Source organism: Coloeus monedula (assembly GCF_965178545.1).
Source record: "Coloeus monedula genome assembly, chromosome: 3".
Classification (NCBI taxonomy): domain Eukaryota; kingdom Metazoa; phylum Chordata; class Aves; order Passeriformes; family Corvidae; genus Coloeus; species Coloeus monedula.
In genome coordinates this window covers 22,444,686-22,471,321 of record NC_138783.1, presented here as the reverse complement: position 1 = coordinate 22,471,321, position 26,636 = coordinate 22,444,686, and the positions used below count along the sequence as shown (strand labels likewise).

Sequence of the window (26,636 nt, the reverse complement as noted above, 5' to 3'; positions counted from 1 at the left end):
ACATTTTGTAGTAGAAAACTGCTATGACCTCATTTCCACACCTGCACACTTACTATTAATTCCCATGTTAGTCAGCAACACATCTTTTTAAAGGTTCCTCTATTATTTAACACCAAGTCTGAATTTTCCACTAAAGTGCCCACAGGCAATGTCCACATCTACTATGGAGTTTTACTCGACAAAGGAAAAAAACAAAAGAAAGGAAAAAACTCTCCTCTGTCCACTTGCAGCAAGAGCAATGCAACTGGTGGACAGCACAGTAAGTAGCATTCATGTCTCACCATAACACCCAGATAAGTTGCAATGTCCCATTTCAGGGACTAAGTAGCCTGCAACAAATTATTTCATTTATAATCAATCAACATGCTTACACTGTTAAACTCATCTGGTATAAATGAGATGCCTGTTTTCAAGCCCAAAAAACCTGGTACAACCTTTATGACTCATGTGCCTGCTGAGATTAAAGTAAGATGAATGCGAAAGGGCCTGTAAACTCAGTCTGATAAGCAGATCCTTGGACAAATCTCTGAATGAAGAAAAAGAAGAGGATGAATCTTTAAAAGACATCAAGTTATATATTCTGTCTTCACCACTTGATAAAACTTAGGGGGGGAAAACAAGGAGCTTTTTGTGACAGGGTGCTTTTTGAATGTTAAAAAAAATTGAAATTAGATCCAGCTGTTGTTTTCCACATGCATTGTTATGCTTCAGTGATTCAGACTGGATGTTTGTATTTTGACTAGTTAGCTCAGGACCTAAGCAGTCTAATCACCATGGCCGGGCTTTCAAAGGAACAGCACAAATGAAGATGTGAAATGAGCACCTTTGTTTGGCCTGGAACAATTAGACCTGGCTTCAAATCTTAGAAGAACTACAGAATATAGATGTCTGTAGTCTGCTTATTTGCATCATGACACATATAAGAGTCTCCATTACTCATCTCTGCTCACTGTACTAGGCACTACATAAACAAAAACCCACCCTGAAGAAAGCAGACTGCCTTCTCCTTAGTTAAAGTCTGTAAGTTATATTTAAAAATATGATAAACATCACACCTCACATCTCATCTTAAAGAAGAGTGAAGCCCTTCTTTGCTGGCCAAAAAAACATTATAAATGCATGACGACCACTTCTTTGACGTCACTCATTGTATTTCAAAATAAGTATCAACATCGTGCCAAAGCATCAAGGACTGTTATTAGCATTTCTTTAATAGAATAAGTTTCTCATTACCTTTCCAGAAATATTTCTTATTCTCGGTTATTACATGATACAACTCTTACAAAACCAGTCAAATATCAGATTCAGTTTTATTTCCTGCAGTATATATAGGAAAGTCCAGGTCATCCAACAAAACCTCAGTTTACATTATCCTTTAAATTGAATCTTCCGGTGTTGCAAATGTGCCATATTTCACTGCATAATGCAGACAGAAAATGTGATTGGAAAAAACAAAGTGGAACAAAAAGCCAAAACAAGCTTTCCTCAAAAACATGCAAGGTAGAAGTAGTAGAAAAGTAATTCCGTGTATTGTGTAGGCTGAAAATAATTCTGTTGATCACAAACATCTCACCTTCTCAGTCATCAGGGACCAGGAAGTATCCAAGTCACATGAAAAAACTGGCAGCATTACTAATGCTAGAATATGCCCAACAGTCTGAACTGCCTCTGTACTTCAGATGCTTGACAAAATATTTAAAAGAGCTTCCTTTTATTATTTTCCCATGTCTTGGTACTACTTTTCCAAGAAGCAATGAGTGGCGCAAATATTGCCATTAGCAGCAAAGAAAACAATCATCCATTACATGGCTCTCAAAGTTTTGAATACTTTCCAGAAGGAGCACGCCACTTGGTTATAAAATGTCAGGTCTACTCAAGAAAACAACTGGAAAACAAAAATTATTCCCATTTTCACATTTACTTAAACCTTCATCATTTTGTTTGCTGACTTTGAGTTACTCCTCTTCAAGAAAGAGTCACAAAAAAAAAAAAAACCAGCTCAATTGCAAGGTTTTAAACTAAGCCAGAAGGGTTGACCTACAGCACAGTGCCAGAGGGTAGAGCACAGCTGTCTTGGTGACACATAAATGGAAAGATCTGTCCCTCTTCTTTGCTTCAGGAAGCCTCCATTGAGCAGCAGGTGGATTTCTTCTGTCCTTTCTATGACAAGCATTTTATGGGTTATCCCTTCTTTCTCCTCAAGTGTATAATAGCTGCCGCAGCAGAATATTTGAATAACAAATACTGAGTTCAAAAAGGACACAGAGTTTGCCGCTGCCTGATTTAGCAGCCATCCATTTTAAAGACAAAATACCCCTGTGTTCCCTGGAAAAAACTGAAGACAAATTATTTAATAACATATTCAAATCGTGCTCCAAGACTGGAATGTTGCACCAAGGATAATTTAACCAAGTAAGAAATTAGTAAGCAAGTGAGAGCCACAGGTAGGTAATGTTGCTAGATGTAAAAACTGTTTATGCAAATCTGTAACCCGGCAATCTCATGCTGTGGGACTTCCAAAAGAGGATACATAATGGTGCAACAAAGAGCCTTGAAGCATCTGCATGCACCAAACATCCAAGTAGTCTCAAAAGCACCATTTTTATCCCATCAAGATAATCTTCTATTTACACTCTACACAATACTCTTCTCCCCAACTAGGAGACAGGTGTGGAAGGTTCCTCCTGAGACACCGTATTTCCACCCAACACCCGATTTAATACCCAAGCTCTCTACCGCAGCAGCACTGCCACGCTCTCAAGAGCATTAGACGTACCTGCTCTCTGCCTGATCATCTCAGCTACTACTGCAAGATGAAAAAAAATAAAACTAGCTTAGAATTTATGTACAGCCTCATGCACAGTGGACCACTAAATCCCTGAGCTACAGAAGGACTTCAGGAATTTTACTGTGACTTTTTAAATGACCAAATTCAGGCTCCATTCACAAAACAAAGACTGCCCTTGATTCTCCACTTGCACTGGTTGTACACTTAAAAAGTTCACTCCACTGCCACACGAAGAGTGTCAGCCATTAAATATTTTGGTTTTAGATAAGAATGAGAAAACCCAAATCTGCTCCACCAGCCTGTAATCTGCCAGTCTCAGAGATGCAAAGATATAGAGTCTCCATGGTTGCGATCCTGAAGGGCTACCAAAGATCTCTCCACAAAACACTACAAAATGTAGAACATTAAAATTAATTTTTACCTTTTTTACACAGACCTACAAATCCACGCCATAATCAAAGCTCCCTCTATGTGGCAGGTGTGACCCAGATGTAAAACTGATTTATAAACATAAAATAAAGAGGCTATCTCTACAGTATGCAGGGTTACTGTTCTTCTATGCCAGTCCTTCTCAGGCATTTAGAGGCAGCAATGTTAAAAAGTCAAAGGAAAGGAAATTATCTTTCAAAATGGAACTTAATTTGACCACAATCAGGAATTCTGCAACATTCAAGTACACTCTCACAGTTATAATATGCTGTCAGTATGTGGCAGAGTTACAGCTATTTATGTGCTTTAAACTATGGATTTTCATACCTCAATGGGTTTGGAATTCTTTTAAACTGCACTCTCCACTCCAAATGTCATTATTTCAGAATAGCATCCATTTAACCTGTGTGTCTCAAAACAGTCTCCAGCTAATTTAGGAATGTATATACATAGAATATATTATTTCACAGATTGTATAAAAATATATACATTTTAAGAAAAGCAGACATATGAACTCACTTCTTTTAGAAGACCTGAGAGACAACAGGAAATAAACCAAAGCATTATTGGATCAGCTGTATGAGTTATCTGGACTAGTGGGGCAAAAGACTTTTTATAAATGTAATGTATCTTCTGGTTCTTTTTGTTAGTCAGTAAATTCACACAGGACAGATAGGTTTAATTTTAGTCTCAAGTTATACACTAGAAGAGAGCAAGAAGAGAGAAAACTGACAAAACAGGTATCTTGTTTTAAAGTCCCATCTTTGGTCCTAATCTAGGGAGTACTGCAGAAAAACTCATGGAAATAGAAAAGCTCAAAATCCAATGTAAATGCACCACTTAAACTGTGGCATGGATCTATAAAAAGGCCTCACGCAAATATCCATGGAGTAGGGCAAAAAAGCCCTCAAGAGCTCTTTTGACTCCTCCCATTTCAAAGAACACATTCCTAGGGCCTACTTCCCTACTAACATGTGGGTTTCCCCATGGCAACATGTGGAAACACATTTCTACAGGCACACAAAGCCAAATCTGCAGATTAAGAGCACTTCCTCCTCTTTCCTAAGACAACTGCAGCTGGATGATACTGCATTCCCTGGACATTAATTATCAGTCAAAACTCCCCAGCTAAAAAGGAGAACACTGAAATCAATGCTCATAGTACAAACTCCATTTCATCTCATGTGCCAAACTGAAGACCTTTTTGGCACTAACAGCTATTATGCATCCAATTCAGTTGTCCGATCTGAAAACATCTGCAGGAGCAGCCGTAACTACAAATAATTTTATTATACAGACTTTAAAATAATACAAAGTTAGAAAGATGCTTCTTAGAGTTCTTAGATCTCTTCTAGGCCACTGAAGTGTGTCCAGGGAGGTTTCAGCTGATACAATGAACAGTACACTGCTTTCTTCAAAGATTGTCAAAAGCAAGGGGAAACAGATTTTTTTATCCATTAGGACAATTTGAGAAAATTGGAAAATGGAATGAAATACAAGGCTGTGAGTGAGAATTCAGATCTCTATCCAGCCTTTTTGGTTGCTACCAAGAGACAGGCACTGAAACTGCAATTACAGCCAAATGACAGAATTGGCTCCAATAAGCTTCCAGGAGACAGCCAGATCAAGTACTGCTGTAAGAAAAGCTATTATCTCGGTAAATGTCTCTGATAATCTGGTTAAACTAAGTTGGACCAGAGCTACAAATCCGGCCTCTACACAAGAGTTAAAGAATAGATTAGAAAAAACCCCTCTGAAACCAAACACAGCCCTCCAGCTGTTTAGAAGATGGAAAAACAACCTGAACACATGCCCAGGCATCTCCCACTCTGGAAATCTTATCTGATAGCTTCAGTCTTCAAGAGCAACTGTATCCCCTTAGATGAGGACAGCTAGGAGTAGGACAGTTTTGATCATGCTCAATTATCTTTTTACTGCTGGTTTTACAAATGTTCACAGTATTTGCTGAAGTCACTGAAAAATATTTTCAGCCTGCCATCCCCACTTGTGATACAAACACACACCATCTCATTAGTCAGAAGACAGATCTATTGTTCTGGATGCTCTTTCTAGCTATTTAACAATAAAATTAAGGCATCCTTTAGAGAGTAACACCTCCATGATAGTCTTATGAACAGTGATTCACAATTCCTCAAAGGAGCTACGATGTGAAAGTCCTAAAAGACTTAAAAGAAAGGTGCTTAAATGTTATTAATTCTCATCACCATGTTCTTCCTTTGTGACTTTTTACCTCATGACTGCTTTCAACTCAACAGAGATGGTAAATAAAGGCATCCTTTTGAGAGAAGGCCTTAGAGAATGATGTTTGAATATTCAATGATCCTTAGAGGGAGGTATGAGAGACCTTAGCTAGTTCACACACAAATTAAAAAAGGAAGTTCAGTCCTTAGTTCAGAGGAAACCTGTGCAAATAACAAGAGGTCACAGCGAAAGATAATCATGAATACATCAGAGCAAATCCAACCTCTACATTGTATTCAAGACTTTAAACACTGATTTAGGATGAAGACAGTGTTCATTCTGAACCTCTGTGATAACTTTCAATTCCCTTCTAGAAAGGAGTGAAGTAGGAGGGAAAAGGAGGACCAGGAGTGACCTTACTGCTCTCTACAACTACCTGAAAGGAGTTTGTAGTAAAGGGGGGGTGGGGTTGGTCTCTTCTCCCAGGCAACCAGCAACAGGATGAGAGGACACAGTCTCAAGCTGAACCAGGGGAGGCTTAGGCTGGCCATCAGGAGGAATTTCTTCATGGAATGCTTATTAATCTTTGGAATGGACTACCCAGGGAAGTGGTGGAGTCACCATCCCTGGAGGTGTACAAGAAACAAGTGGATATAACACTTAGTGCCGTGGTCTAGTTGACAAGGAGGTCTTTTCTGTGACGTCAATGTCCACTTGTGTGCTTGAAAGAAAGGGTCCACAACTCAGGCACATAGCTCACACTTCTATGAGATATTCCGCAGTAACAATGGCTTCTCTTCAACTGTACATTTAACATTCTGATGACGAAGCTACAATACATAGAAATAGGAGTCTGGAAGATGGATTTGCTAAAACATTAAAAGGCAAGATGATGCACACATCCTGTCTGAAGCCAGCAAAGGGAAACCAAACCTTCACAGAAAAGACAGTGATACCACTTCCCTTAAATCTTTACAACTGGGTTCCCCAACACAAATCAAGAAGCTGGGTGTCAAACCTCTGTCTGCTTGTCAGTTTATACACATGACTACCCATAACCCAAGCTTACAGACTGCAAAATAAAACTTGTTTTAACTATTCTTTCAGCCAGGTTACCCTAGTAACCTGAGTACATCCCCCCTCAAAACAGCTCAGACACACCAACAGTGGCCTTAACAGACTGAAGCCCCCTGAAAATTGAGCCTTTTTTCCCAGTATAATGCTACTATCTGTTGTATCTTAACTGGCCATGGATAACCAAGAGCTAAGAAACAAGCGGGAGGGAAGTCAGCAAAAGTGGAACTAATTCAAACCAATTTGAAGTCAGATTCTCATGGTGGTCTGTAAACAAGTGACATTCTGAGAGCAAAAGATACAAATCATTAATCAACAGGTTCACTTTTTCATGTGCATGTTTACAGAATTACACCTTCAACCACAAACAGAGACACAAAAACTAATAAGAAAAAAACTGGGTCAACTCTAGATTTCTGAATGCTTTAAACAGAGAAGTCTCTTGAAAAGTTAACAGAACTTAAAAACCTAAACACCTAGTCATTTTTCAATGGGAATTCTTCCTTGTGGTTTTACATTTTTCATGGGAGCTGCTATGATCAAAGTTGCTGTAAATAAGACAACATCAACAGCAGATATAGGCTACTTTGAAAAGGATCTTTTTATACTTAGCAGCTTGATATATCTGAGGCAGGAACTGAAAGAAAGCTGTTGCTTTCAGAAGCATTTCAAACAGCTCACAAAAGTACACACACCAGCAGAGAAAGAAACAAACCAGAATCTCAACACAGACTTATTTTTTCCATCCTGCTGCTTTATTGGGCTTTAAGGCTCAAATTAGCACTAAGACTTTACATTTAGGAAAAAAACAAACCAACAAACCAAAACAAAGGAACAATAAACATGCAAATAGTCACAACACCTATTCCTTCTATAACTAAAAACAGGAAAGAGCACTGCCTACTATTCAGTGGCCTCAGCTTTACCAATGCAGTGCTTCACGTTTATGGACCATGAGGGCCCTGGTTTGACATCCTCTCACACTCCAGAAGATTTGCCTGTTTAAATAATTCAGGCAACTAAGCCAAGGGCACACACGGCTGGATGGCTAAACCAAGGCAGTCCCTGAATGATTTGACAGACTGAATGGCATGAATGGTTCCCATTACGGAATTTGGCTTTCTCTTGCTGCACACTTCATGTCTGTGTGAGCCATTAACAAGAAATGTGATGCCCAATCTAGACGGTTTGAAAAAGTGCAGGAGGAGTAGAAACTCTCCTCATCATTTAGATTTCAACAGCCCAGTGCTAAAAGCAGAAACATCAAGTACTTCAATTCAGATACAAAAAATTTAACTACTTATTCTCAGTCAGCTGTGAAATATTTCTAGCAATTCACACATTCATTCCAATAGGATTTCCTAAAAACCTTAATGGAATGACAGAAATAACAAAAAATAACTGTTTATGTTAACATACCTCTTTGCTTATTATTGGTTTTTGCACATTTAGACAGCAACATGACAGACTCGTAATCTGAAGAATATTCCAATGAACATGCTAACAAAAGCAGTGCAAGAAAATTTATGCTACCGTATTTTCTTTTCAAGCATCACAATTAGGCTGTGTCACTGGAGGGCCTACACAGACACATGGATAAAATAATTGAAAATACTATGAATCATTTAACTGCACCTATCGATGCTTTGCATGAGAACCTATTATTATGCATTTGTGGGATAGAAGCGAAAACACAGTACAGAACTGTGAAAGCCAGGTCACTCTCTTTTGGAAATTTTGCCATTTGAAAGCACTTTGGCCCCAAAAGTTTGTGAGCAGCTGCCTTACACTATTTTTCAAAGAGAAACATCCTTCTCACCCCCGTTTCACTTTTAACTGAAAAAAAACCCCAAAACCCACCACCCCAAAAGTATAACCTTCCATGAGAGATGGTTAATTAAATCAAACAAATTAAGTGGTTTCACAGATTAATGACAAACAGCACACAGTTTGTGAACTACTCATTCAAGTATCAGGTAATTGCCCAAAATCACATTACTTAATTCCTCACGCTTAGTATGGAGAACTAGCTTGCTGAAGGCAGAACTGCAAACTGAAGTTAAGCATAAATCTCTAAGTTGTATTTTATTTATTCCCTTCAATGACTTGCCACTATCCCTAGCATACCAATACTATTGCTGTACATTATACTGAACTCTAGACACACACAACCTAAAATCCAGAACAATTCAGAGATCCTGTTTAAAACACAGTCATGCAGGAACTCCAACAGCAAACTGAAAAACATTTGAACTGCAATGAGGGAATAGAAATAAGTAGGAGCACTGCAAACTATCATCACAGAAACTGTAAGAGTCAACTCTTCAGCAATGATTTAATACTCAACTTCTTTCTGGTCCAAACCAATGCTGGGAGGCTGATTTGTCATAGTAATGGAAAAGGAAAAAAGAAAAAAATACAACCCTCCTCCAGTAATTCCAGCTTTCAAGCTAGCTTTAAACCTGGACAAAAGTATCTCAGCTTCCTGACAGAGATCTAAAATTGGCAACTGAGGCGCATTTTCCAGATCTACACAATAACTGCCCTCCACATTCACAAAATGCAGAAAGAGCCTGCATTTTTGGGACTTCCTAAAGTTTCTGAATCATGCCCTTTAAGTTTCAAGACTATCTGCTGGCTCTTCTCAAAGTATATTTTTGAAGAAATCACGACTAAGGAATTATACAGCATGTACCAAAATAAATACATCAGGATTAGACAAGCACCGGGATAAGCAGGCACCAGCTAGAAGGATACAGCTGAAAATTTCATTCATGATTCAAATTTCAGGAAGCAACTTTCATACATCATTTTCCTCTTGTTGCTCGTCCACCACTGAGAAGAGTGCAGACTGGTATTTCTACAGGGCTCCCTCTCTTCCCTCAGAAAGTGATAATAAATCAAACAAGCCACCACCACCTTTGGCTGTCTACAGTATGGCTGGCTTTTTCCCTTCAACCATTGCTGAAGTGGGAATATGCATTAATGAGAGTGGAGTGGCAGATTTCTTAAGGAACTCCACTGACCAGGCCTTGGATCTGGACTTGGGCAGCCAAGCAGGGATGGCAACAGCCCAGCTGAACTGCACCCACATCTCAGCTCCCTGAAAACAAAATCTGATCTGCTCCTACACTGCACTCAAATCATTCAGCCGACAGACTTTTGAAGTTCCCGCTTTAACTGGTAAATCATGTGGTCCAGCATTTACTACCTAGATCAGGCATTCCCAAAGAGTAGCATACCCTGAAGTAACTGTAAGCTATTCTTAATATAAGGCACATCTGTCTAGCTTCCAAATCAGTCCAGGCAGAGGCTTTCATCCAGCCTGCAGGAATTTACACCTCCTGCCAACATAACACACACTTCTAGATCAGAATGGGAAAAAAAATGGGAGGACTAAACTGACAAATGATGGGAAAAACTAGGGAGCTTAGCCAAAGGTAGATGATGTTGTGAAGCTGGGAAAAAAGTTTGGAATAAAAATACGAAAAAATGCATAACTTGGGTACTACTGCAGACGTGACCCATACAAATAATGAAGTTTTAAAAAGTAGTTTGAAATTAATGCTATCGATCTGCAAATCTACACATGGACTTAACCATTAACTACACCTGGTTTAGGGGTACTAAAGCCTCCAGGTATTGGATATTCTCAGCTTGTATTATCAAATGCAGACAATTAATTCAGATATCTGAAAATGGAAACACTCTATTTAGCTTCTCAGTTTAGCTGTTTTGCTTTAACAAAGAAAGGGTTAATACTCAAGAGATGCAATTTTTTTAAATCACTTAAAGAAACACTCCAAAATAAAAAGATATACAGTCACATAACAAAATGCCACTGAACCAACTACCAAAACACAAGCAATCAAAGACCAACATTTTATTGTAGATGCTCAACAGAGATTAAAAAAGTAAGATGTCACAAACTATTAATTTTTGATGGTCAGCAACCAGAATGCTTGGCTAAGTTTTCATTTTTGACACACTGCACAACCCCAGAGTTACGAGACTAAAGAAATCAAAGATTCTTTCTTGTCAAAAGCACTAGCTGACATTTACCAAGCATGACATGGTATAGGAAATATCCTGACTCTCCCCCTAAACCTATGCAATGGGAAGAGACAAAAAGGATCCTTCAAGTATGGCTAGGTTTAGAAACTGTTTTTTCCTTTTCTGTTTTGCCTCTTCTTTATTCTCCTAAAATAAGGCACCCTTACATCATATTGCATGCTTCCCAAGTACTAATTACCTTCAACCCGTAATACAGTCCCGAAATAACTCAGATGTACGAACTATGTAAGAACTTTGTACGCCTTCCTCAATTACGAGTAAACAATTCTGCATGATTACATTAATCTAAACGTATCTTTCCCATTTTTCATCTAATGCATCTGTGATATGCCGATGCCTGTGGTGACGATAGCACAAAATTTGAAGACTCAAGGAGAAGACATACACTAGTTCCTTCAAAACACTTCAAAACAATGTTTTTGCTATCAAAAAAGGATGCAAATTACAAATATTACCAGTAAAACCAGCTATGCATAAGGTCTTACTGTGGAAACAAGAAATGTCAAAACCAGTACCTTTGCTATCATGTACTTCTCACACAAGTTGATCTGCAGGCCACTTGACTGTAAGGGAAAGTAGTCAAGTACATTAGGAACCAAGCAGAGGACTAACAGAAGCGATGAGGTGGCTTATGGTTCTTAACTTTTATTTGGTTTAAAAATCACTAGATAAAAAGATTTCTCTTTGGAAGGCTACTTGTTTAGAATAAAGGATCACTAGTGTATTAAAACCACCAGGATAGAACACATTTATAAATCAGGTAACAAGAGAAGTAAGTGATCTTCAGCCCAAACTGCCCTGGGCTCAGTATCTGTTATCTTCTTGCTTGGCCTTCACAATTTCTGATTTACTCAAATACAGCCTTCAACTTTATAGATGCAACAACTAAGAACAAAGCCCAAAGGCTTCAGTTCCTTCCAGCAGTTTAATTACTAATGACTAGAGAAGAGTCTATGCTAGAAAAAAGTAACCTTAAGACAAGCTTTTCCCTTGTTTCCACAGCTCACTGTCTGAGAAATCTGGTCTGCAACCTGGAAACAGCACATCAAATCAGTATTTTTAGCTTAGTGCTTTGCACTAATACAAATAATTATAACAGTGACTCACTGATTTTCAAGCTAAACTACACTGCTTTATCACAATCCATCTGTTTAATCTTTAGTCCTGAAAATTTTTATGTGTACTTATGTGCTCCAATGAAAATAAATTAAGAAAATCAAAAACACTGCCATCAAAGACATGGAAAAGAAGATAGCATTCATGAAAATATTATGAACTTATGCATAGGCTCACCTTAAATCTTTTATCCTGCAGGACTTTCTTAATGGCCACAAGCTCTCCTGAATCACAGAGTTTGGCTTGATACACAACACCAAAAGATCCATTTCCAATCACCTTGGTGTCTGTGTAGCTGACTTCTTGTGGTCGGTCTGGACCTTGTCCAGGAGTTGCCACTACTGTAGTCACCTTGCTGCCATCTTTGTCTCCTGGAAAGCAAGAGATACATGAATAGTCAAAATACAGTGTAAACAAGATGACCAACAAGACTAAAACAGAAGAGGGTAAGACAAAGATTTAGATCAGCATATGTATTTCAGTATTATAGAGAAAAATAGAAAATCTCTGACAAAACACAAAGAAATCACTGAACATGTTTTTTACCAATATATATTAAGTGGTGACAATTTTTCATTTAGATTATTGGTAACAAAAATTTGCTCTCCAGAAGCAAATAATTGAGCAATAAAATGCAATGCACAAAGAAGCCAAGTACTTATCCCTACATCTGATTATAAAGTAAGTGATATTAAACAGAGTGCTGTTTGTATTACCAAAATGAAGCATTTTCCCATACTTTTCCTGTAACTGAAGAAACCAAACTGCCAGTATGAGTTCAGAGCAGCACTCTGATCTTTGCAGGCATTTATCTGGCAATAAAACCCAGGAGCACTTTGTAACAAATCCACCCACATGTAAAGCTTCAGCTTGCAGCACTAGGAAGCATAACCTTTGTCAAACCTGGCTGCGCGCACCTGAAGTGAAACCCAGGCTGCATCAGATGGCACGGCCCTGTTCCTCCCTTCTCCCATGTCTGTCTGGACTTCCTTGCAAAAAAGGGATGCACTTGCTGGGGCAGGGGGAGAAGGATGACAACGGCAGGCACTCAGCTGGCATCTCAACGTGAACCAGAACGCAGCCAGTGGCAGTGCTCAGGATGCAAGATGGCAGTGGAGGCTGCACAGGTGAATGTGCCTTGGTGCAGATGCAGCAGCTGTGGGTTTCACAAGCACTTTCCCAGCCACTTTCCCATCAAAAGACCCAAGCCGCTATCACCTACTTTTAGCCCCACTGTTATTACCAACAGTGCTTCACGCCCTGTTCAAAGTCTGATTTTGTTCATAAAAGGACCAAAGCTTTAGGCATTTTACAAGCACACTCTGGGCATTTCTTGCCCTTCAGCTGCAATAAAGAGCCCTTCAGGCTCAGGTTAGAGAATGAAATAGGGCTGCAAGAAAAAAACAGAATCTGCTGTTCCACAGCAGTCACCACAATTCTACAGAAACTGTACTGAAGAAATGCTCATCACATCTGCTTATTAATAAACCTTCTCTCCTCAACTTTCTCCAGGTATTCTCTTCACTCTTCATGTGTTTAGAAAAATCTTTCCAACAGATAGCTCAATCAATAGCTTTAGTGCAGTTTAGGTGAAACACTCCTTATTTTGCTCCCAGAGGGCAGGAAAAATGGCACAGCTCATCCCTGCTCTCTTTCCCCCTACTGCCTCCTTCAAATATGAGGGCTGTTGCAAAGAAAGTTAATTATGATGCAGAAGTTATTTCTCTTTCGGGAACCTCTCTCCTCACTACTAAAAACTTCTCAGGTACAGCACCTAAAACCAGACTCTGCAAAGGAAGCTTATCTCAGCTCTCCCCAGCACAGTGGGTGACTTCTTGTGTCCGACTTGCAACACACTTGTTTGTACAGCCCAGCACAATGTTTGCAGCTTGTGCAATGCTGCAACCTCATGATCAGCTTGTGTACCAAACTCTCCTCTGCAGAGCTGCTGACTGTCCAATCCTCATCCACTTTCCACTTACACACCTGATTGCTCTTATCAAAGCCTAATAATCTGCATTTGTCCTGACTGAACTGCATCCAAGGTTACCGAACTCTCTCACCAGCTTGTCACATCCTTCAAGCACAGTCACTATCAGAAGATCCATTTCCCGATGCTACATTAAATTTAGCTAACAAATTGGTGAAAACTGGTGAATCCTATGAGACTGCATAAAGGCCTTGCGAAAACCCATTAAATATCTCATCCTATTTTTTTTTTGAAACTCCTGTTATTCTCAAAAAAAATAATCAAATCATTTTGTATGCCTTTCATGGAATTTCCTGTAGTCCATTGTTTTCCTAGATTTCTCATGAGAAAATTAGTTTGAAAACTTCAGAGTCAAGATACCCACATCTACTACTACTACTTCTGTACCTACAAGATTCAGAAGAAAAGCAGGTGGGCTTGACATGATTTCCTCCTGAAAAATCCACATTAACTGCTATTCATCTCCTATGTTGCCTTTTAGGTTCTTACAAATTGTTTGCTTTTATGATTACAACTGCTCCATGAAACAAATTAACAAATCAAAAATAAATAAAGCACATTAGTGCTAAGGGTGCCAATAACTTGCCAAGCAATACAGAATAGGTATAACCCTTCCCCATAATAGTCATGAGCAGGTGAGATGCAGATTTATAAATTTGGAGAGAAAACGGGGCAGGGGGTAGGAAGGAACACTAAACAGATGAATGTCTTCTTCCAGGGAGAGAGAGAAGCATAAATAGAAGCACACTAGCTGCGTGGAAAATTCACTCTCCTCTTTAATAGTTGTAAGAAATAAAAGGAAGGAAGCCAGCAAAACAAAGAAACCCTTTTTTCTTTTGTAAGCAAGCTGAAGGTGTAACTCTGATAGCAGCACTGGATTTTATTTGCCCAACTATTCTATGATTAGCATTCTAACTCATCAAATATACAATTAGGTTACACCTGCTTTACTACAGCAATCCTCAACAAATAAAAGGTAATCCCCTACCTGCTTGATTTTGAGAGGCCTTTTTCTTTTTGGCAGGGTTCACTAGATCAGAGTATTGAGATTACTGTCAATGAGTTTTGTTCTCCATTTTTCCAAAAATCCAGACTAATGAACTCTTAGAGATAAAAATAACTGTCCCTGGCAACACTGGCTGAGATTTGAAGTACTTCGTATCAAAAGATTTGCTCTAAGGACTTTCTTCAGAGCTGCAACTCTCTCAGGGGGCCTCTTTGTCCACAAAAGCAAACCCTGAATTTCAGGCCACTTCAAGTGTTTTGTCCCAAAGTGGAGCTGCAGCCACCCAGCCAACTTTTCCAGAGCTCAGATGAGAAACCAGTCAGCTTTAGACACTTTCCTTTAAGTCCATAGGAAAACAGCTCGTAACTAAACTTGCTGAAATCATCAGAGCTTAGAAGTGTATGCAGTGAGACTTTAATTACTTTGTTTCTCTACCAGAATTCACAGACCATTAAGCCTCATAGAGGTTTCTCCCAGCTTCCTGCTTTCAGGAAACAACAGTTTTTGCAAACCTCTCAACAAAACACACTGTAAGGACTCCAATCTTTAAAAAGTTATGCCTGTTAGAATTTCAGTTATATTCCATTACAGTATTGTTGAACCTGAGGGAGGGTAGGGGTAAAATTCACCTTGCACCCTTTACAGCTTTGATCTCTAGGAGTAGAACATCTCACTGCTTCTCAAAATATACAAATAATGTGTTTGTATCACAGCAGCATCCAGAGGCTCCAAGCCTGCTTTGCCACTCCTTGTACTACACAGATGTAGGTACTGCTCACAAGATTGTACACAGTTCAGGATGGTTATCCCAGTTTTAATTGTCTGGACAGCAAGTGCTGACTTGCCAGCCAAACAGCACATGAAGGAGTTCACTAAACAGCTTTCTGAAATGCTGGGTTTAAGCCTCAGCATGATGCAAGATAGCAGCCCAGCAATCTTCAGTACCTCCAGACAGACTCCTAACAGCAAACACCAAGAAGCATTATACCACAGCAAGCCTTAAGGGAAGCCTAGACCGTTCTCATCTCATCCCCTTCACCTATTATTTTGTTTAAGACTGTCAAACTTGGTGTCCCCCGCAGATAAGCAGGCACTGTCAACCACACAATACCCTTAACACCTTCGACTGTAAGGTCTACAACAGAACTAGGACATTAAATAGAAAAACTAAAGAAGAAAGGAATGACTACATACCAAAATACTAAATAGTTCTTATAGCACAGCTCACATGAAAAGCATCACTAGCACATGTCCAGAAGCTGTGGCTTTCTAGGGCAGACAGCAATATGACCTTGCTTTACTGTAACAAAAAAGCAAATTCATGTGACTGTGTAACCATCATCGACACCAACCACCTTTATAACATCCAGGGTAGAAGCACAAGGAAAAATAAAAACTTATCACACTATAATACACTTGGTACTTGCAGTTGGTATGTTTCATGCAAACCCTTAAAGCATTTCCTCACACAGTACTGATGTTTAACATCCCTGATGTGGTATCTGGGTTTGGGTTTTTTGATGAAGAGCTTATTCCACAATTCTGACGTGAAACTGAAAACAAAATCCAGACATTTTAATTTCCAAGTGCTCTGACTGATCTAGTTGACCTTTAGCACATGATGACCAATGGGACACATCACAAGCATTAGGTAAAATCAGTGGAAGCACTGTTGAACACAGGGAATACTCAGAAGTTCGTGGGAAGAAATGAGCATACTCCACTTAGAAGACCGCAGACCATCAATGCAAGCTACAACCCTATTTTTGCATCTCAAAAAATACATGGTGGCAGATGTTTTTGTTTTTGCTGAGGTGAGAGTAGGGATCCTGCTAGTGGGCAAACATTTCGTCACATATATATCCTGCCAGCTGCAGATTCCTACTATTAGCTCAAAGATGACCATTCTGTAAGTGTACTGCACGTCTACTTTTGGCCTGTGCCAAATGAGGTATCATTCAAAAAAATTCACTTCAGTCCTCAGAGGCAATGAAAGGCATTCTTTGCTACTGATCACCCACACACACACACCTTCTACTGAACGGGCCTGGAGAAAGTCCAAAATTATATCCACCCTAAATCCCTATAGCTGTTTAGTGTCTGAGCACTAAAAACACACTTTAATGCACATACAGAGACCTAAGATTCTGGTTTTTTCCTCTCAACTATATATATATGTGCCCTCTTCCACTTGTTTTACAGTTGAAGTGAAGGAACAATGTATTAGTACTATGACTACAGCAGCTTTACTCCTACTTCAGATGCAACGTTGATCCTCTGCATTGCCTACAAGTTCCACCTTTTCCTCTCTTTTGACTTTACCTATGTCCTCTTGCTTCCCTTCTCCAACTGCTACATTCCTGCTCACTGGCATGCCCACAGCCTTTTCCACTAGGTATTACTTAGGTTGTTTTTAAACCCTAAAAGAAAACTTCACAGACCTACAACACACTGTACAATGTCTGAGGTCACGTAACTGTGTCTGTCCACTTAACTCAAATATCTCCACTGATTCAGATCTCGGTGTCACCTCACTATTAAGATATGGCTCAATATTAAGTCACTTGACTACTTCTCCCCTTCAAAAGGCTTTGCCGCACTGTTTCATCTTAAATTTGCTCAATGCTCAATACAGTCAAAGAGTCACTTCCACAGAAACCTGACATGGCTGGATCCAGCCCCTGCCAATGGGATAAGGTTACAACCAGCAGATGACACAACTACCTGGAAAGAAATGAGTGACCAGAGGGGAATGGAAGTCTATCAGAACTGCAATGGCCATCTTCAGTCGCAGGTAACTGGAAGGTCAAAAGATCTGACTACTTTGTGAAATAAATGTTTTAAGAGAAAACTTTTCTTGAGCTATCTGCTAGAATCTGGTGCTGATCATCAGATATGGCTATGGAATAAAACACCTGGCTTCTTAGGTAATTCTTCATGGCATATGAAGGAAGAAGGTCAGCAGCTGCTCTGAAAGTCTTTAATGTGGCCAGTGTATGCTTGAGGAAAGATACTGTCAGCAGCAGAAATCACTACTAATTTTCTTTTTCTAATTAATTTTTCCTACTACATTTTAAAAAAAGATAGTTTCACAAGGAACTAATAATTGTGAGTCAGTACAGGGGAGAAAGTAGTAAAATGGTATTTATGAACTGTTTTACTAGACAGTTTCCTTTCTTGATCAGTGAACTGCGTAAACGTTACCTAGTGGGAGACAGTACAAGACAAAAATCCTAGAACCATACAGAATCATAGAATGGTTTCGGTTGGAAGGGACCTTAAAGCTCATCTAGTTCTAACTCCCCCAGCATCAGCAGGGAACCTCCACTTGACCAGACTATTCCAAGCCCCATCCAGCCTGGCCTTGAACACATTCAGGGACGAGGCACCCACAACTTCTCTGGGCAACCTGTTCCCAGTGTCTCACCACCCTCACAGTAAAGAATTTCTATGTATAATCTCAAGCTTTCAGTTTGAATCCACTTCCCCTTGCCTTATCACTGTATGCCCTCGTAAAAAGTCACAGCTTTCTTGAAATGAACATTCATGGACCAAATCAGAAAACCTCAGGGAATCAAAGAAAGGAGTCTTACAAAACACAGTGTGGTTTGGTTTTTAAATATACTCCAAACAAAAGGAATCCTCGGAATTTCAAAAACAGTTCAGGTCAAACATTGAACAAAAACGTGTAAGTGTACCCATCATCACACAGATAAGGCAGATGCATTCACTAAATATATACATATGTGCATATACTTGTTTTAGCACAGAAAATGTCACTTGACTTCCTGACTGGAACTGAATACTGCAATAGAAGAGCAGCCATTAGACATTACTTAAGATCAGAAGAATCTCATGATTTGTATCCAAGGATTTTGGAAGAGCTAACTAAGAAGTCTGAGAAGTGATTTCTGAAAGGAATCAGAACACTCAGAGAACTTCAAAGATGGATGGGATGATTCACACAATCCTGCTATTGGGACAAAAATTTTGGCTTAAGAACCATACCAGTTACTTTGATAATAAATAAAGAAGCAGTACGTTACTTTATAGAGACCGGATTGTTGGATTCCATATTGTTAGGGACTACAGGTTCATTTGGAAAATAAAAAAAGAAAAAAACATTGATGCACAAGCACTGTGACTTCTGTAGGTTTTCTGACCTGCCATCACATCCCAAACTAATGAAGAAACACATAGAAAGAAAAGAGATTATTAATCAAATTATAATACACTAGCCCATAGTTCAGCATCACTAAGATCTAATAAAATATAATAGGAGATGCCACCAGCATTCATTTTTGCCTTCACACTTACTGCTTATGTTAACAACCTGAAAGACAAGCCATGAAGTATTAAGACACAAGATTTAGAGTTATGCACAGGGTAGAGACCAGTGAAAAAGCAGTTGACTTTCCTTACTAACCCAGGCACAAATTAAGCAGAGGGATCCAGAACCCAAGATGATAGGCCATGCAGCCAAATCAAGTAAAGTCATCCAAAGAATAGAGTCATCAACTCTGACTTACATCCCAGCACAGACAGAAGCACACACTGCTACTGAGACCTAAAGCAATGCTTAGATGTAAAAGCAGAGGAACACCAGACAGAAAAAAAAAAAAAAGAAAAATTAAAAAAAAAATCTCTTTGCGATTTCACACCCATTGAACCATTCACACCCATGGAATAGCGTGCTCAATCCTGATAGCCAAAATGCAGCAGTGATGATTCAAAACACTGTAAATTCAGAAAGAAGCCTCAGACATCATAAGGTCAGAAAAAATACATTCTTTTGAGTGAGACCTAAGAGCGCAAACAATTTAAGTCAAAGAGAAAGCTGGAGGATTATCTCTACAAGGAAGAAGGAACAGACATTTCAGAGAGAGCTCTGGTCTGCAGGTGGAGGACATACTGCAAAAAATGACTAGAAACAGAAACTGCGAGAGTTTAGGACAGAACTGTAGGTGGACAAAATTTAGAATAATTTCCTTATTAAAAACTCTGAAAGATAGGGTTATTTTTGCAACACAGATTTTTATTTTAGATTGGAGTCTTTTCTTGAACAAAAAATATTGCTGAATTGCAACGGCTAGGCTTGAAATAAAGCATGCACAGGATGAATGTGATGCCTCTTAGGGTCTTAAGAAGGTCAGAAAGGTTCAGTACCCACATAAACCATTTCCTTCTACTCAGCACTAATGCACTGGTGTCATAACTCAATATCAAATATGCTGCTTTCTACAACAGTCAAAATCTGCATTCAATTTAAGCAAAAACACAATAAAGTGATAAATAATGAAAATGTGAAGAGTGATAGGTCATTCTTTGGCTTTATTGCTAATGATCAAATGATAGACACGGTTAATTTATGTGTCAATTCACTTCAGCTCAATCCCAAGACAAATAATCAGGACAAATTTCAGCAACAACTGCCATGTCAAAGATAACCAAGGTAAAAGGCTTCTAAAACACTCCACCCCGAAATCAGAATTACCATTGCCTCTAGCTGAACACAAAGGAGGGAAGTAAAAGGAAAATGTTCATTCCACTTGCATCAAACAACAATGCTTTTTACATGTCAATCATTTGAAATTTTTTTTTTCAAAAAAAGTTTGTCTTGCAGAAGGCAAAACCTGTAACCTCAAAAATGGTAGCGCTACATTTTGCTCAACAGGTTCTAAAATGGCAATACAAATTCTACGTGTTAAGTTTATTCAGGAAAGAACTAAAAAATGGAGCAAAAAGTAAACACAATACCAGTGACTGACTTCTGTCTAGTAAAATAAACTATACTCTCAGTACAAAATAAAAAACAAACAGTTTAGAAAGGTGATCAAACTTTATAATAAAAATGAAACTGTGTAATTCGACTGACCTCTTTTCAAGGTAATTGTGCCACTAAAAAAGGAAAAAGAAACTAAATGTATTTCCAGCAGATTGTGACAAGTAATGACATGCCTCATAGGCCTACATTTGATGTAATAAACACATAAAATTACATCGAGATGCAGGGACATTTCCCCCCAATTATTTATCTGTTAAAAAAAAAGAAAAACTAAAAATATAGCAGAAGGAACAGCATCTGGATCTACTGCATCCCAGTTCAGACATTCAAAATGCCATTGGGGCTTAAAGTCTTTCTTTAGAGGTAATGATAGACTTTTGGAGAGGCCATTCAATTCACTCCCTTTAATGCTAAAGACTGTAAACAAGCCTTTAAAGAACAAGCAGGGCAGCGAGCAGGTCCCAGAACATTCTCATGATAAGCTCGTTAAAAATGTCCACTAAAAGGTCACATGAAGTTCTAAGGCATTGACTTTCTACAGGTTTTTATATCTTAATCATGGAAGTCAAAGTGAGCACAGCACAGTATTGGTCACACAGTTCTGCTACTCTACTCCAGCATAAACTTGACCCTGAACAGTTTAAAATACAAAACAAAAAACACAAGCAGAAAAAGGAGAAGAGTGCTGTTGATGTAGCCTAAATGCCTATCACACTGGCCATCAGATGACCTCCCTGGATCCAACTGTGGCAGATGGGATTCCAACAATCAGCTGCTTACATCGGCCACCATGAAATCCCAGCAAGTTAACACCCCACTGATTTATAAACCAAGCAGCTGAATCTGGAAGGGATGTTTACTTGCAGTGTCTGAAAAAAGACTGATTTTACTATAAGCTGTCCTTCCTACTACTGTGTAAGGTGGTGCCCTCACCTGAGGCACATTTAAGGTCTGTGTTAATCATCTCTCTCTCATTAACACAGAGCTTGCTTCAAGTACCTCTTTCTGTGATGGCAAACATAGACTAAAACTGTAAATTTCTAAAGAAGAGAGCTGCAGTTTAACACTTGGGTGGGGAAAAAATTCTGCACAATTGCCTTAGGGAGTACCATAAAAAGAATTTTTTTTCTGTGACTAAACAAAATATCCGCAAGAATGCTTACACTTATATTTCTGCTTTGGAAAAAAACACAGAAACATACAATTAAGGTAATCTAAACACTGACTGCCAGTGGGGTTTCATAAGCAGTCTCATGCTTGTTAAGTTATTTTTAGTAGGCACTCTTTCTGTTCTCCTCTCTCTCCACCCACATGCAGAAGAACCCACCCCACAAAAGCTATTTAGCTATATAAATCAACTCTAAATTTAGATAAGGTGATTCCACAGATTAGGAAGCAAGTATCAAAGTGATCATAACAGATTTTGTTTTTATAATCTTAGATCAGGTCATCTTAGCCCCAAAAAGCTTACAGGTTAAATGCAGCACAAGAGACAAGGACGGAGATAGGGAATGAACAGGAACAGTATGACAACATCATTTTACTGTAAGACTCTGGTCTCAGTAGTATTCTCCTCTGCTTTTTAGCTCTGAGTTAATTGCTAGCTGAGAAGTTCAGCCTATACAGTACTAGGATTTCTTATTTGAAGTTTCCTTTAGTTATTCTTTCCTCTTACAGCATCAGGGAACATGATTTAGCAATTATTTGCCAAAGACAGCTATAGCAGTTCAGCTGACACGTAGTAACTTATAAAGCCCCTGTAACTGAGCCCTGACACGAACCCCGAGTTACAAACAGATCGTGTTTATCCACTTGTTAGTGCCATTCAACAGCTGACCCCGAACGAGTCTATCGGCGCCTTCTAGCAAGGCTGATGAGTAAATCCATTGTTGGTCACCTACTGACACACCTACTTTTAAGACCACTGTCAGACTCTAGAACTCCTGCCCCTTAAAGAATACCAAATGATAAACAGCTCACCTGGGAATTCCCAGGTGGTCTACAGTCTTCCCATCAAAATACCTGGTATGACCTGCAAACCTCTCACTGAAGTAGTTTCTTGCAGACTGCTTAAGTAGGGCAGCTACTTGCTGGAGACCTCCCTGGCTCAGCTCTAACTGCATTTATTAGACTTTTTGAATCCAATTAAATACACATGTCACTGAGACAAGCTCATCTCTGACCCCTGACAACAGACAACACCACTGTTTTATTCCTTTTCATTCTCTCTTTGCATCCACCAAGAAGCTTCAAATGCATAAGACTGTACCATTAAGCAAAACCCACAGGAAGCCACCTGCAGTAGCTGCAAGTTGCCAAGACCCCCCCTACCATACACTTGCACAAATTAAGAACATCTTAATACATCTTAGAGGGAGTCTGTATTCTCCTACTGGAGGTTTAAATAAAACATCTTTCAATTGTGTTAATTACAGCAGTGCTTAAGTATGAAGTGTGAATAGGACCCCACTGCGCTAGGCACAGCACCAGAAATAAGAGACAGCTCCTGCCCCCGCTGGGAGGGATGGAGGAAGGAACCAAAAAGGAAATAGGCTAAAGAAAGAAGAAAATAAAGTGAAGGTAAGGAACAGAAAAACACAGGTGAAAAAAACCCAAAACACCCCAACCCCCCAAAATGCAAACATCAAGAAGTGCAGAGAAGCAGAAGCAAGAGCAGAGAATCAAGGAGAGAATTTGGAGCACGACTGTAAGCATATTAACACTGAACTGAGAGAACCCTCAGATGAGTTCTCCAGGGGTGTGAAACACTTGCTGTCACCACTTCCGCAGGCAGCTCAGGCCAGGAGAGCCTCTGGGTAGTTCTCTGTAGCCACTGCAAGCCTTGCCAGACTGTAGAGAAAGAAGCAGGGCACAAAGCATGCAGTTCCACATCTGCTGGTGTCTCCCTGGTAGGTCCCGTCTGCCACACTGTGAAGCCAATCCTTATCGCAAAGGAGCACCCTCAAACCTTGAAATTTTTGTCTAAAAAAAGAAGAGCAATTTCTGTATTTATGGGTATCATAGGTGGACTTGGAAACCCAGGTGCAATGAACAGTAACACCCACTTAACCTGCAAAGTTTTCCTGGCAGGACAGAGGACAAAACTCTCCCCCTGAAAGAGCCCTGGATTCTAATACATTTTTCTGCTCTCCTGAATATCAGAGGACTTCCCTTCCCTTCACAGTTTCTCCTTTCTGTTAAGTACTCCATAATTATGTTGTCCAATTAGGACCTGACATGTTTTCTTACTCTTCAGCTTCACTGAATGCAGCACAGAAATACAGCAGGCACTTGTCATGCTGTTCTATTCTATGACCAAGAAACAGCATCTTGGACCCAGAGTCCAGCCCAGACAGTGAACGAGACAGATGAAAATCACAGTGAGAAACAGATTGTTTAGAATCTGAGACAGCAACCAAATCTGAAAGAGAAAGACAGATGAAGCTAATTATGAAAATGCATTTGGTGACTGGGTTTTAAAGTTGGAGGAGGAGAAAGAGAACTTCCAGCTGTTCAGAAGCCACATCCACCTTGGATAGGAAATACAGTGAATAAAAGAAGTTAAAAATTAGTAGTAGCCAGTCTGAATCCCTAAGATGACCGTGAGGTGAGGTTGAGCACCATTCTAAGACTTAAAGAGGCATTGCAACTGTTTCTCCAGAGAGCAAAATCAAGCTGTGCTACACTGTCCAATTCATGCTGCAGAGCACAGACCAGATTTAAGAGACTCCACAGCCTCTGCATCCACCTTGAATTACTGCTTTAAGACTGTGCCACAGAACTGCCCAGAAATGGAACAAGTCAGTTTAGGTTAAAGATGGTTGTGAATTCAATGAGAACATTATCTCAATTAACATTAACAAACTGTAGGCATGCCATCAGTGCAATGCAGATATTCTCCATGGCAGGAGCAGCTATCTTGGTGAAAGAGCTATTATTACAGATGAGGCAGCATTTTAGAAGCCAGATGCATAAGCTATTCACCACTGGCAAGTCCTGATTTTGAAATTTATTTATTTCTTAAAGTAATAAAAATAGTAGAGCAAGAAGAGCAAGAGAACAAAGTGGTGGACATCTCTAAAGCTATTTAAGGTAACCAGAGAAACTACAGCTCATTTTCACATTATACGTAATCTGATCAAAGTGGGGGCTACTGCCAAAAAAAGATGGTCTTACTTCCCACTTTCATGTTCCTGCCATAGGAAATCTGGCAATCTCGTAGCCTGAGGATGAGTCAGTTTAGCCTACTGATCTGACAAACTAATCCATCTCCAAAATAAAGCCAGCCTCAAATCAGCAAGCTGAACTGACTCATCTTGAGGACAGGCAGTTGCTAGATCTGAGGGGGGGAAGAACTGGAAACAAGCCTGTTCCTTACTGCCTATACTCCCAGGAAAGGCTCACTAAGTGTAACACACACCCACACCCAATGACACGGAGGAGCTGCAGCCTGTGGAGGAGGCTGCCTCCAGAGGGACAATCCTGGCCCTCCCAATCCTCCCCGTGCCCTGACACCACAATGGCCTCCTACCAGCTATCAAAGACTGCTATCTGAAGGTGAACTGCATCCTAACTGCTTCCAGAGGAACAGAACTGCCTGCCCAAAGCCATGTGAGTGCTCAGGCTGGCAGAGGAAGGAGATGGAAGCAGCCGGAGCAATTCCTTGCAATTCCTGCCAAGGGCAGGCTGAATCAGCCGGACTGCAGGCTTGGGTGAACCTAAGTGGAAGCACCTGGGCACCATATCCTCTGGCTTCTCAAAGCAGAACACAAGCTTATACTGTCAAACAACTGAAAAATATTTCTACTATGGTTAAAGAAACCCAACAATCAAGTTAAATTACACCAGCACAGACATTTACTCTGGAGAGTAACTATACTGCCTTAAAATGCATGCTTTAAATAATACAAAGTATCATTTTCTCCTATGGCTTCTTAAACCAACTAAGAAGTTTATTTTTCTTGTGTCAGGAACAATACACCTACTTCAATACAAATTTTTTCCCCAGTGAAAGGACAATAATATAATTCAAACTACAGAAGATTTTTCCAAATATTTTATTTCAACATACAGATTTTAGTAAAATAAAACCCTACAAAATGGGAATTAGTTTTCTCCAGAAAGAAAAACATGAACAAAAATAATACTTCTCTTAAGAAGGAGCTCAGACATCTGGGGATTTAATTCCCTTCAGCCAGCATATGAGCAGACAGAGGCTTTCAGGGAAAAATACACATACAGCTGAAAGTCTCAAACTGTTCCTGTAATTGTTTGTTAAGGAAGACTGCTGAGGCTTGAAATCCTAAAATAGAGACAGGTATATGGAAACAGGGAGAAGAGAGCACCACTTTTTTAGCAGAAATTCCTCTCAATTATGCAGGTAAGAGAGAAAGTAAGTAGCAAAATCAGGCCTTTCCCAAATTCTGCCACTTTCCATACCAGACAAAGGCAGTATCACTCTTGAAGATATCACGAAGCAGAAAATAAATTATACTAAGTAAAAGATAAGCCTAAAAACACAAGAACAATTTTTAAGGCAACAAACATACATACATACATATATATATATATATCTGCAAAAGTAATGTAGCTATCCAGAAGTGGCGGTTTTTCAAGGGCTACTGTTCCAAATCTATGTAGGTTTTGAAGGCACCTAGGCTTTTTTTTGCCAGTCAGCAGTGCAGCAAGTTTTCTTAATTAGAAGCTTGATTGTCTTGGAGGGAAGAGAAAACTGACTGATATCTCAATACTGCTACCTTTTTCTTCTCTTCATAAACTCTTCTTCTCTTGCATAAACTCTCATCCTAGGAATCTCAGGCAAGATAAAGTAGGCATTATGAAGCCAGGACTGAGCACATGCAAAACGTTTCCATTTCTAGAAGGAAACAATGGAGCCTAATATTTCTCTACTGCTGTTACAGCTGGAGAATAATGACAGTGCTTTATCTTGGTCCAGGTAAGGAGGATACTTTCAACACAATAACAGAGACATCCATCTCAGAGGAACAATCCAATGTTCTTGCAGACAAAAGTTTCATTACCTGCCTCAGAAGACAGTAACTAACAAAGCACTTTGAAGACCACAATTCCTTTATCAGAAGGGCTCATATTAAAAAAAAAAAAAGATACTGGAATATGATACTGATCAAGATAAAGAAAGTACATAACAGAG

General features: G+C 39.4%; 1 protein-coding gene across 1 annotated transcript in view; it reads right to left on the bottom strand.

Moving 5' to 3' along the window:
* GSK3B (glycogen synthase kinase 3 beta) overlaps window positions 1-26,636 on the bottom strand; it is a 149,655-nt gene that overhangs the window by 82,835 nt on the left and 40,184 nt on the right. Inside the window, exon 2 of the mRNA XM_082278654.1 lies at window positions 11,861-12,054. Coding sequence (XP_082134780.1) covers window positions 11,861-12,054 — 194 coding nt within the window. The remainder of the gene's footprint in view (window positions 1-11,860; window positions 12,055-26,636) is intronic.